The sequence below is a fragment of the Pinus tabuliformis genome, chromosome 6, assembly GCF_031772625.1.
Source record: "Pinus tabuliformis cultivar Carrire ecotype Pingquan chromosome 6, CPIR1, whole genome shotgun sequence".
Lineage (NCBI taxonomy): Eukaryota > Viridiplantae > Streptophyta > Pinopsida > Pinales > Pinaceae > Pinus > Pinus tabuliformis.
This window is the reverse complement of record NC_142292.1, coordinates 1,441,439,468-1,441,451,925: the sequence shown is the minus strand read 5'-3', so window position 1 is coordinate 1,441,451,925 and position 12,458 is coordinate 1,441,439,468. Positions and strand designations below refer to the sequence as shown.

General features: G+C 36.8%; 1 protein-coding gene across 1 annotated transcript in view; it reads right to left on the bottom strand.

The window, feature by feature from the left end:
- Nucleotides 1–4,967, bottom strand: part of LOC149264027 (myosin-1-like) — a 202,120-nt gene extending 197,153 nt beyond the window's left edge. The window contains exon 1 of the mRNA XM_089427361.1: nt 3,579–4,967. Within this exon, the coding sequence (XP_089283487.1) occupies nt 3,579–4,289 (711 nt within the window). The 5' untranslated portion in view covers nt 4,290–4,967. The remainder of the gene's footprint in view (nt 1–3,578) is intronic.
- Nucleotides 4,968–12,458: the final 7,491 nt, after the last annotated feature.

Here is a 12,458-nt window from a genome sequence, read left to right as displayed (position 1 = left end):
AAAATAGTTGGGACTTCTAGTAGCGGTGGCAAGGGCTTCTCACATATTGAGGGCATAGACTATGAGGAGACTTTTGCCCCAGTAGCACAGCATTGATCCATCAAGACTATTCTAGCACTTGCAGCACAAATAGGGTGGAAGATCCACCAGATGGACGTGAAGACATTCTTCCTCAATAGAGTTGTTGAGGAGAAGATCTATATAGAGCAACCAGAGGGGTTCAAGCAATTCAACAAAGTCGCACATGTGCGCATGCTGAAGAGAGCTCTTTATGGGCTCAAGCAAGCTCCGAGAGCATGGTACACTCGGATTGACAGCTACCTTCAAGGATTGGGCTTCACTAAGAGTGAGGTGAATGGCAACCTATACTACATTATGATTGGAGCACTTCCACTCATTCTAGTTCTCTATGTCGACGATCTTATATTGACTGGAGATGAGAACTTGATCCAGGATTGCAAGGAGGACCTTACAAGGGAGTTTGAGATGAAGGATATGAGGCTTATGCACTATTTCCTTGGCTTGGAGGTTTGGCAGGATGATGGTAAGACCTTCGTGGGACAGGGGAAGTACACTACCGAGATTCTCCAAAGATTTCATATGCAATATTGCAAGCCATGGCCATGCCTCTAGTCACAAACTGGAGGAAGATGGATGCTAGCAGAGGAGAGCGAGTGGATCCTACAATATACAGGCAGCTCATTGGGTCGTTGATGTATTTGGTCAACACACGACCTGATATTTGTTTTGTAGTCAACCAGCTAAGTCAGTTCATGGTGGAACTGACCAAAGTGCATTGGGTTGTTGCAAAGCATGTGTTGAGATATCTCAAAGGCACAGCAAACTATGGATTGTGGTACAGACAGGTTGATGGAGTGAGGCTTGAGGGCTTCACAAATGCAGATTGGGTAGGGAGCTCCACAGAGAGTAAGAGAACTTCAAGTGGCATCTTCATCATTGGTTCTGCAGTTGTTTCCTGGTACAACGGGAAGCAAAGATCAGTTGCACTCAATTCAGCAGAGGCCAAGTACACCGCTACTAGTCAAGCAGCGTGCGAGACTATTTGGATGAGGAAGTTGCTTATGGGATTTTTCAGACAAAGGATGGAGCCTACCATGATACATTGTGATAATCATAGTTGCATTAAGCTCTCTGAGAAGCCAATGTTTCATGATCACTCAAAGCATATCGAGATCCGGTATCACATTGTTAGAGATTGTGTGTAAAAGGGGATAATCAAGCTACCATACATTCCAACAGGGGAGCAAATATGAGACATATTGACCAAGGCATTGGCAAGAAGCAGTTTTGTTCATCACAGAAATAAGTTCGGAGTTGTACAGAATCCCTTCCTCGCTAAGAGGGAGTGTTGAAAAGTAGTGAAGGAATGGATTCCTTGATTTGTGCCTTAATTCAAGGAATCAATTTTGTGATCTTCTTAGTCATGTACGAGTTCCAGTGATGTGGACAAGTCCAAGAAGCAGTTTGACTACAGCGAGATTGTGGAGGACCAAGTTATTTGTTCTCTAGTGCGAGTTAGTTGGGAACTGAAATAACAAGTGGAGTTAGCCTCCTAAATTTTAGAAGGGACTAGTTAACAACTTGTGTTGACTTTCGTTAACTAGAAAAGCACCAGTTCAACTTCCTAAACATAGAACTTACTAACAATAGCCAAATCAAAGTGCTTATAAGGAGATTGAAAGCACAACTTGTAATCACAATTTTTGTGTGAGCTTGTGAGCTTGTGGAGGAACAAGCCAAGAAGTTTTCTTTTGTGCGAGTTGGAGAAGGAAGGCAGCCTTGAGAAGTGTGCTGAAAAATAGGAGAAATTCCTATTTATTAGGAGCTGGGAATGCGCTATGAAATAGGGGCCTATTTCCTAAGGAATTCGCATAGATGTAGGAGCTTGGGTTTGCACAGTTTTCGAGAAGCAGATCAGCATTCTAGCAGGTGTTTCAAGCCTAGTTCAAGGCAGACAGAATATTGTATATTCTGATTAAGACAAGCTAGTTGTAAGAGATCTGTAGCTTATTCTTCTTCAATAAAATTCTGAAGCAAGCCAGGGTTTTCCCAGTTGGGTTCCCTAGAAAATTGTTGCGTTTTATTGTGTGAATTTGTGCAATTGTTTCTGTTCCTATTCCACTGTTTCTAGTAGAGAAATTCTGTGATTATCTGAAAAGAAAATTGCTTTCAGATTGTTCATATTAGCAGATCAGAATTTCGTGCATTTTCTACAATATATTGCATCTATCAGAATTGTACTGTCAATCTCTTGTCCCTGCACAGAATATTTGGTATGCAACCAATCAGTTGTAAACAGACAGTATAAGCCCTGGCCTCATGAATGAATGTATACGTGAAGGAAGAATGGGACCTCGAATATCAAGGGAGGTTATTAAAATATAGTTTCCCTTGAAATGTGATTACATCAAAAAAGTTCACCCAATATAGGATACAAAGCTTTGCTTATAGCAGCTATCTATTGACAATTCCAACTCAACAAGCCCCACTATACGTCTCAAATCCAGATCAAGTAGGGTGACGATAAGATAACTGTAGAGACCTGCTTGCACCTTACCTTGGAGACCTTAATACTTCAGCATTTAGCAGATACACTAGTTGTGATATTACCAGCATAGTTTCATCTTCATTCCAAATCTATCCAGCACCAAGAGGGATGAAATCTTTGAAGTGTAAATTTTTTTATCATTTAAGATGGAAACTAGGCTATTTGTAATCTCACTAAACTCCGTAGAACTCACAACTTATCTCTCTCTATAGCCGTTTTTATATTAAACGCACACATCAAATATCTTCCTTTCATATATATAGAGAAAGAGAGAAAGAGAGATGTTTTGACATCTGTTTGTGTGTGTACACCTCTCTATCATGCTGGGATATACATGCACCTCACTAATCTCAGTGCAAAATATGTATCTACACCACCTGTCCAAAAACCATCCCAAACTGCTGGCAGAAAGAAAAGTCAAACATAGCAGAGATAGGATAACAAATTACATACCAAAAAAAATTGTGAAAATAACAATCAGGTGTATCCTGCATATGTGAATCAATCCAAAGGACATGATGATGAAATAACCATAAGGCGATGAATACAAAGTGTAAAAATATAGTTTATATATTTCTGAGGCATATCGATAAAATGAGTTCCTTTCACTCCTGAAGGAATAATTAAAACTAACGCCGCTACAAAGACTAGTAGAAATACGGTCCATATTTTCATCATATACAATGAATATAAAGAAGCATAAAGTTAGCATCCTGAGGCTGCATCCAACCATCAGATAATGGCGGAATTTCCATCAAATGACAGTGCGTTTCATTACATGCAAAACGAAAAATGTGTTCGTACAGAAAGAAAACTACAAATGCAGCATTGTCTTTTATGGAAAGCAGTAGGAACTAGATCCATTCTCTTTGAGTAATCATTATCATAAAATCCGATACGCATCGCAAGGTATACCTAGGTTGAAATTGTGTTTTTATCAGCAGAACTAATAGAATAAAAGGCATGCAAGTATAATTGAAAATATTCAAGATGGGTTTTGTGATCGAACCTTACTCAGGCCGCAACTGCTAGCATCCTTCCATTCCGTCGTTTCCCGTTCTACAGCTGAAACATTAGAACCAAAATCCTGGCCTTCGTCTTTGAATTTGGAATCAACATTTTTGTAAGGCGAATCAAGAGCAATATAATACTGAAGCTCACTGAACTCGGAGTTTTTCATCAAGCTCTCTGCCCGAATTTCCACACCGCCACAATCAAAACCACTGAACTCCACCGCTCCATTAGAATACTTCTCCGATGTTTTATCCATTGAAAATCCATTGCCTAATCCAAAAGATTCCCCACTCTCAGCTTCTGTGCTTTTAGAGGGTCTTTGAACAGGCATTACATTGCCTTCAACTCTGGAATCCATTGAAACCCCGGTCTCACTCGAGATTAAGTATGCTGACTCTACTGAACTGCTACTCTCACCGTGCTTTAAGGTAGCTGAAACCCTGCTCTCGCTAGACATAAACCCTGCAGAACCTGCCGAAACCGCGGCCTTGTTTATATTGACGCCGGATGCTTCGGAACTCTGACTGACAGAAGGGGATAAAGGTTTTCTCATTCTGATGTTCGACGGGAGCCGAGCCTTCGATGTTGGTCTAGAAGGCAGCTTTGGAGGAATATCTTTAGGAATTTCATCATGTTTCTTAATTTCCTCCAGCATTTGCTCCATTACACTTCGACGACCTGAAGTCGCCATGCTTGCGGACAGCATTTTGCCTCTAAAATATCAGAAAACCCTTAACGCTTCCTACAATAGCTCCTCTCACCTAAACAACGCCCCCTAACAAGCTTTAAAAGACCTTCAAGTCTTCAAACTCGAAATTTATTCATCCGTCCTCAAGTGCACTGACATTTTTTCATCGTCTTTCCAGTTAAATTTTTCAGCCAGACAGTCACGAATGCATTCCAAGCATTCCTGGTCATGCTTTGCAAGGCTTTGTCCAGATCAACATTTTAAGACGCTCCGCCGCTCTTTTCGCCCAACATTTCGCGCATTTCTAGAGCTCCACAGTTAAAATGAACTGTAACTGACGATATTAAATGTCTGTGTTCCGCGATCGAATCCAAAGCTGTAGCTCAGAGGCTTGAAAACACCTCAAACGGGTTCAAAATTGACCCCAAAAACGCTCCACCGGCTCAATCTTATCCAAAAATAAATTCACTCCGGGTCAAATTTTATTGCAGAATATGAATAACGAACAGAACTGCAGGTCACAAGAAAATTTTAGACGTTCAGGGGCATCTGAACATCGGAGTGAACGGAAAATTGCAGGGAAAAGGGAAATATGGCTTGAAACACAGAAAGCTGTCGAGCAGATTATTCTGCAGGCATACGCGCCCTGCTTTTTTCCACGTCCACACAGACGAAATTGGGTAAAGCTGAATTAGGATTAACCTACTTTTAGATAAATTCCAAGTTGTGGTTAACACGTTTCGTTACCTTCAACAAAGTTCCCGTAAATTTAGCCTCAGCGGGAAAAAATAAGGAAAGGAAAAAAATTTGAAATGTATATTAATTTTATTCTTTAGTTTGAACTTTAATTTTAATTTAATTATAAGTTACTAAATTAATAATGATCGTAGAGATTATTAATTGTTATTATTTATAAATGTAATTTAGTATTTTATTAAAGTTATTTGATTTAAAATGATTCGTGGATAGTTGGTAAGAAATTAGGCTTCCATATATATATTATTTTGGTTTTAGATTTTTAATATATTTATTAAGATAAATATTTAAACATTTGATCAAAATATCGTAATTTAAACTTATCCATTATAAATTTTTCTTATATCTAAAGAAGGTAGGCTTCTATATAAGTATATTTGGGTTTTAGGTCTTTAATAGACTTAAGTAATAAACATTTAGTCAATATAAAGTAAACAAGATAAATATTTTATTATAATTTAAACCTATCCATCTCATATCCGAAAAAAAAAACATTTAGTCAATATTAAGTTAATTTTTAAATATAGGTTTTGGCTATTGATTTTTTTATTAGTTACATTCCTTTTGAATAAACAATGTTTTTAAACAATTTAACTAAGTAAACGTTAATAGTAATTAATGAATAAATAATGTTTTTAAACAATTTAATTAAGTAAATATTAGTAGTCAATAATGTTTAACCTTAATTAGTAGATATTTTTATTTAACCTTGATTTATTTTTAAATTAATAATTGGATATAATATATTTAATTAATAAATTAACTAATTAATTATTTAATTAATAAACTGTCATTCATATTTTAACATAAGTTTATTCATAAGGTTTCTTAATTATTATTTAAGATATTTATTTAGTTTTAAATAAAATGACTAATTTTAACACTTAACTAATTATTTAATTGATTATTTATTTATCAACTTTTCACACAGTGCTTCGTCTAGTCTTGTCGTTGAGGTTTAGTGCATTGTAGCGGTTTCTTTTGGTCAAAAGTAGTTGTTTCTTTCTAGTCGTTTGAATGACATTCTCTCTATATTTAACTTGTCGCTGTGATCTGATTCTTCATCTTGTCTTGACCATGAATCACACTTGATAAATAAATTCTACTGTGATTATGGCGAAAAACATATTCAAAAACTTGATATAGATCACAGAAATTTTAATTCAATAAATAATTTATAACAATATTTAATTTTAATTTTATAAAAAATTAGTTAAAAATAAATTGTATATACTCTAAAATACTAAATGGAATAATGAGCGATAAGTTTTAAGTTCTCTCTGCTCAAATTCAAATCTTCGTTATAATTTTTAACAATATTTAGTTTTAATAAATTAAATATATTGCAATTTAATTTATTTTAAATAGTTTCTTAAAATTTTATGATTTTATTATAATAATAATATTTATAAATTTAATTATAATAATTAGTTATAAAATATATTATAATTTAATTTAAATTTTAAATTTGAAAAATTAATAAACGATACTTAATTTGTTTATTTTATAAAAAGTTAATAATAAATATTTATTATTTTGAATTTGTTTATTTTATTTGAATTTATAAGTTAAAATAAGTATATTATTAATTGTAATGTTTATAAATATCACTATTTAAAAATAATAATAAATTCGATCGAACTTGCAGTACAAAGAAAAATTGAAGTGCCGTGAGGAAAAGAAGATTCGACTCTAAGTTGTGCCTTGATAGTTTGTTAAATGTTTCATTAAAAAAACATGAAATGAAGTGGTAGGTGGACCTTCCCAGTTCAAAAGATTCGTGTTTTTGAAAAGTTGATATGATGTATGTATGTATAGTTTTCTATTTGTTTGAATAATAAGTGTGAAAGGTAAATATATTTAATTAGATTTTCAAAAAAACAAGTTGATGGATTTAAGTTTTCGGAATGTAATCATTATCCATATTGTTTTTGGATTTTAAAAATTGTGATATATTATATTTTTAACTTAGAACATTTTTTTTATTAACAAAATAAAACAGTATATTAATAAAGAGTGATAGAGATTTCATTTTAAAAGAAGTTTCGGGTTAACAAAAAAGTTAAAAGCTTTTTAATTGTACTTTAAACGTTGTTAGTAGTTTAATTTTATTTATAATATGCTTATTTTTCATATATTGTTGGTTGAAATATTATATGTTAAAAGATTAAGTGACTCGTTAAAACAAAAGTAAATCGAATTTTATATTTAATATGTATTATTATTATCTCTCGCATTTGTTTATGCATTATCATCATCTCTTCTCTTTTATTTGTCGTTCGCCTAATTTTCTTATTCTTTTTTCACTCACTTTTCTTTCTCTTTCGGCATTCCGCTCATAGGGTTGGATCTGGTTGGGCGGTCTATCATGACCCATCCGGCCGCCCCCTCCTCGCTCGAACAGGGATTGCAACCTTTAATGTTGCAGTCACTAATAGACCAAGATACCAGAAGGCTACAACATCCAGATTTGTGAAAAAACTAGATGATATCCCTAATATTGAAATTTCAGCTCCCCAAGCTAGATTTCGTGCTCTCTAGCTCGCAGATCAAGGATTGGCTGGCCAATTCATGGGGCTTTGGACCTCCCCTAAAACAATGTGTCTTTGGGTATTGAACAACTGGAAACCCTTGATCGAGGGTGAAGCTACATCCTCTTTTTGTGGCAAGGGTTTATCCACCTTCTTCTTCTAATAAAAATCAGATCGGAACAAAATCTCCCTGAGCGACCTGTATTTTATGGGGGCTCAAGGGATTTACCTAGATAGATGGAGCCTTAACTTTAATCCAAATTGTGATGTTTCCACCACGGTAACAGACTAGGTCAAGCTTCCTTTCCTTCCTCTTCACTATTAGAATGATGCAACCTTTCGAAAGATTTGAAATGCCTTAGGGAAATATGCGGACTATGTCGAACCTCGGGATGGCCTCTTCTCTTGCGCATGAGTCTATGTCGAAGTAGATCTAGAGAAAGCCCTTCTAGTCGCGATCAACTTAACCTTGGATACTTGGTCACACATTCAAGAGGTGGACTGTGATCAACTCCCCTTTAAGTACAAGATCTGTCACAACTACAATCATTTCGCCATAAATTGCTCCAAAAAGTCGGAAGAACGTGAGAAGACTAGAGAATCAGATGATCAATGTTGGCAAGACAAGATATGGAAAGGCTCGTAGAAGAAATAGGCCCCTCTGGTGCAACAACAGAAGCAAAACCCATCCATGGACCCTGGACCATCCTCCCCCAAGCTTAGTTTCACGGATAATAGGGAGGGTTCGAGCAAATTGCCCTCTCAAGAGAATACGAGTAATAAATATGAGATCCTGGCAAATGTAGTTAAAGAAGGAGAGATCATATGCTCAAATACGCCAACTCTAGATCCCCCCTCTACTCAAAACTCTCATCAATATATGTCTTAGGGGATCTCGTCATCAAAGTCTAAGGAAGGCAACAAACCATTGCATGAAGACTCAATAGAAAAAGAAGAGGACTTCCTTTCGCCTTGAGATGGAGCAGTTGGTACCACTTTCGCAAGCTCGGTTGATGGGAAATCTGAAGCAAACAAAGTTATGGAAAAAGAACGTCACACCCACAGATCTAGATGGAAATCCAACAAAGAGATAAGCATCGAGCAAATGGACAAAAAAAACAAACAAAAAAATTGTGACATCAACCCACCCTTAAGCATATCCAGATGGGAGAAACATGAAGCAAAGGAAACAAAAGAAGTACAAGCCCTACCCCAACTAAAGTAGTCTCTCTCCCTAAGAATAGACAATGATTGTGCTCTCCTGGAATTATCAAGAACTGGGGTTAGGAAAAAGGAGATCGGAAGTGAAATCCTTAATCCAAAAAGAAAGGCCCTCAACAATCCTCCTTAAGGAGATAGAACTATAAGAGCATGACATATTAGCATAGCAATCCCAAATGTTGTATGGAAGCAGAATATCTTTAGTTAGCGCAAGAGGAGCCTTTAAGGGACTTTATACTATTTGGGACCCATCCCAGGTTTTCCTTATCAACTCTGCATCAAGTACTTACTGGCTAGCCATGGCCTTCCTTGATCTCTCTGCCAATCAGGTATGCTCAGTAATTAATGTCTACATGCCTCTACAATTTAGAGAAAAGAAAAATTGTTGGGCCTCTCTTCATAATCTTGCCAGTTCAGAATGTGGGACTTTGAGTATATTTGGAGGTGACTTCAATACCACCCTTACCAACCTCGAGAAAAAAGGAGGCTCGCTAGTCAAATATCCTTTCCAAGAGCAAATGGAAGACCTCATCTCTTATGCAAAATTAATTGACATCAAACCTATAAGACTCAAATACAGCTAGTCCAATAGACGAGTCGGCCCCATCCATATAGTTGCTAAATTAGATAGGTTCCTTATCTTAGATGACTATCTTTGAAGTAACCTCCTCATTCATTCTTTCATCCTTCACTGGAATGGCTCGGATCACCGCCCAATCAGTATAACTCTCTTTGCTTCTAAGAAATTCAGTCCCATTCCCTTTAGGTTCATCCCCCTTTGGATCCATCACCCTAACTTCCTCGAGCTGGTTTCATAGGCCTAATGACCTAGGGCGGAAGGCAGTGTTGTAGTTATCTAGGAGAAAAAGATAATAAAAAAAATCTAAAGATTTTCTAAAATACTAGGCACATTCCATTAAGACTTACAGACAAAGAGCCATTAAGAGCCATTAAGGATATGGAGAATTCTATCAGACACCTTCAAAATGTCATGGACAATGATTTGGCTACAGAAGAAATGACAAGGAAATAGAGAATTTTGTTCGACAAATACCATCAACTTTTGAAAGAAGAGGAAGAATATTGGAGACAAAAGTCGCGGAGCATGTGGCTCAAGGGAGGAGATAGAAATACAAAATATTTTCATAAGCAAGTAAAAACAAAGAGAGGAAAAAGACCATTTAGGAGATCACGATAAATGGAGTTAAGACCAGTGATTTCCAACAAATAAAGGGGGCAACAGTGGATGTCTTCAACAATCTCTACACTCAACAAGAACCCTCATTAGAAGTATCTAAAAATTACGTGTTGGAACATACCCCTCGCCTGACCTCTGATGATATGAACCGAGCTTTGACCACCCCTTTGTTAGAGGATGAGATCCACAAAATAGTTTTATCTTTTCACCTTGATAGGGCTCCCAGCTCGGACAGGTTCTGCACCTTCTTCTATCATCACATATGGGATCTTATAAAGAGATACCTATGTTGAATGATCAATTATTCTTTGAAGAATAACTACATGGGAGGTGGTATAAACTCACCCTTTCTTGCTTTGATCCCTAAAGAGTCCAACCCCTCCTCCTTTCAAATATTCCAACTGATATCCTTATGTAATCTATCTTATAAAATCATCTCTAAACTCCTAGTTGAGAGGCTGAAAAATCTCCTACGAGAAGTTATCTCAGAAAACCAAGGAGGCTTTGTTCCCAGATGTCCGATCTTTGACAATATAATCTTGGTCTAGGAAGTGATCTTCTTAATCGGGGAAAGAGGGGACAATGGATTAAACTGGCCATGGTCAATGCCTTTGATAAGGTGCAACACAATTTTCTCTTCAAGGTCTTTAGTAGATTGGGGTTCAATAGCACTTTTACACAATGGATTTCCAAATGCATTATCTCTCCCTAGATCGCTCCCCTAGTCAATTGTAGAGTCACAAGGTTTTTTTAGGCATCTTGTGGTCTACTTCAGGGATGTCTTTTATCTCCATTTCTACATATTCTAGTTGCGGACACCTTGAGCAAGCAACTTGAGCATGAGTGTAACACTAGCCGCCTTCCTGGTCTCAAGTTCACTCCTATAGTTAAAAGTGAAAACAACTCTCAATTTGCAGATGACACCATCCTCCTTGGTGGAGCTTCAATGGCAATAGCTCAAAGATTCAAAACAAACTTATATCACTTCCTAGAGATCTAGAGAACTCATCCAAATCTCATATTTTCTCTTGGAACACTTCAGTGTCCAAGCGTCTCCAAATTGGAGCAATTTTTGGCTTCAACGTAGTCGAAGGCTGGAATGATTTTAAGTACCTTGGGATACCTATCTGCTTAAAGACTCCCTCCTCTTAGGCTTGGCTCCCTATCCTCTCCAATATCAAAATCATATTGGATTCCTGGGGCACCCATTGGCTCACCCTAGTTGGTCACATAGTTCTCATCAAGTTAGTCTTATCAATTATCCCTTTGTACCAATTTTTTGCCCTGATGGTCCCCAAATTCATCTTGCAAGATTTGGGGAAGATTATCCATAATTTTTTATGGGAAGGGAGCAAAGCCACAAGCAAAAAATTCCACTTGATCAACTGGAATACAATTCGAGCCCCGCAAAACCATGGAGGTTTTGGGATTTGGGATTCGGGGTCCAGCCTTAATGAATCTAACAATGGGGGTGAAGTTAGTTTGGCAAATGAAATTTAACAAAGAAGCTTGGTGGGCTCAATTCCTCTCCAATAAATATAAACATCTTAGTATCATGAATAGATCAACTCTCCTCCCATCTTCAAGAACTTGTTTGTCGGAGACTCATTTATGCATCTTCCAATCTAATTAACAATCACATCAACTAGACCCTTGGGAATGACACCAACATCTAGATATGGTCAAACTCCATCTTGAACTGCCCTTTGTTGATCAACTGCGAGGATCTTAGGCTTCTTCAACATCATCTTTCACACTTGGGGATTACCTCCTTAGACCAAATCAGTGAATGGAACAGAGCAAACATTTGGTCTAGTTGGAATCTGGAGAATCCCCACCCGCCCCCCTCCAAATCTCATTCACCTTGTCAGCATGCTCAAATCCAAACTCTCAAGCTGTGCTCCAACAGAGAGACACTTAGAAGGCAAGTTGGGATGGAAGAAGCATGAGTACATTTTCAAAGCAGGATATGGAGAGTTATTGTCCTCAGAGTAGAGTCCTCCAAAATCATCAATCTAGAATAAGCTTTGGCATAATAACTCCCTCCCTAAAGTTAATTCCTTATATTAGATTCTCCTTCATAAAAACAAAAAACAAAAAAAAACAAAAAAAAACAAAAAACAAAAAACAAAAAACAAAAAACAAAAAAAAACAAAAAACAAAAAACAAAAAAACAAAAAAAAATTAACCTCTGAAAACCTCAAAAGAAGATGGATATGTGGCCCCTCTTGCTGCACTCTTTGTTCCCAACACGAAGAATCCATTTCCCATTTGTTCATTTCCTTCCCTTTGTCCCTCCAAGTTTGGGCAACAATTGTGGGTCCCTATTTGCTCCCCTCAATATGCCAATTGATATTTCCAATTACTTCTCAAATTGGCACAAGAACTATGTTGGCTCATTCAAAGGAAAGCAGAGGGTTAAATGGATTTGGGCCACCCTCCCCAAGTTTGTTTGTTGGTAGATATGGCTTAAATGTAACA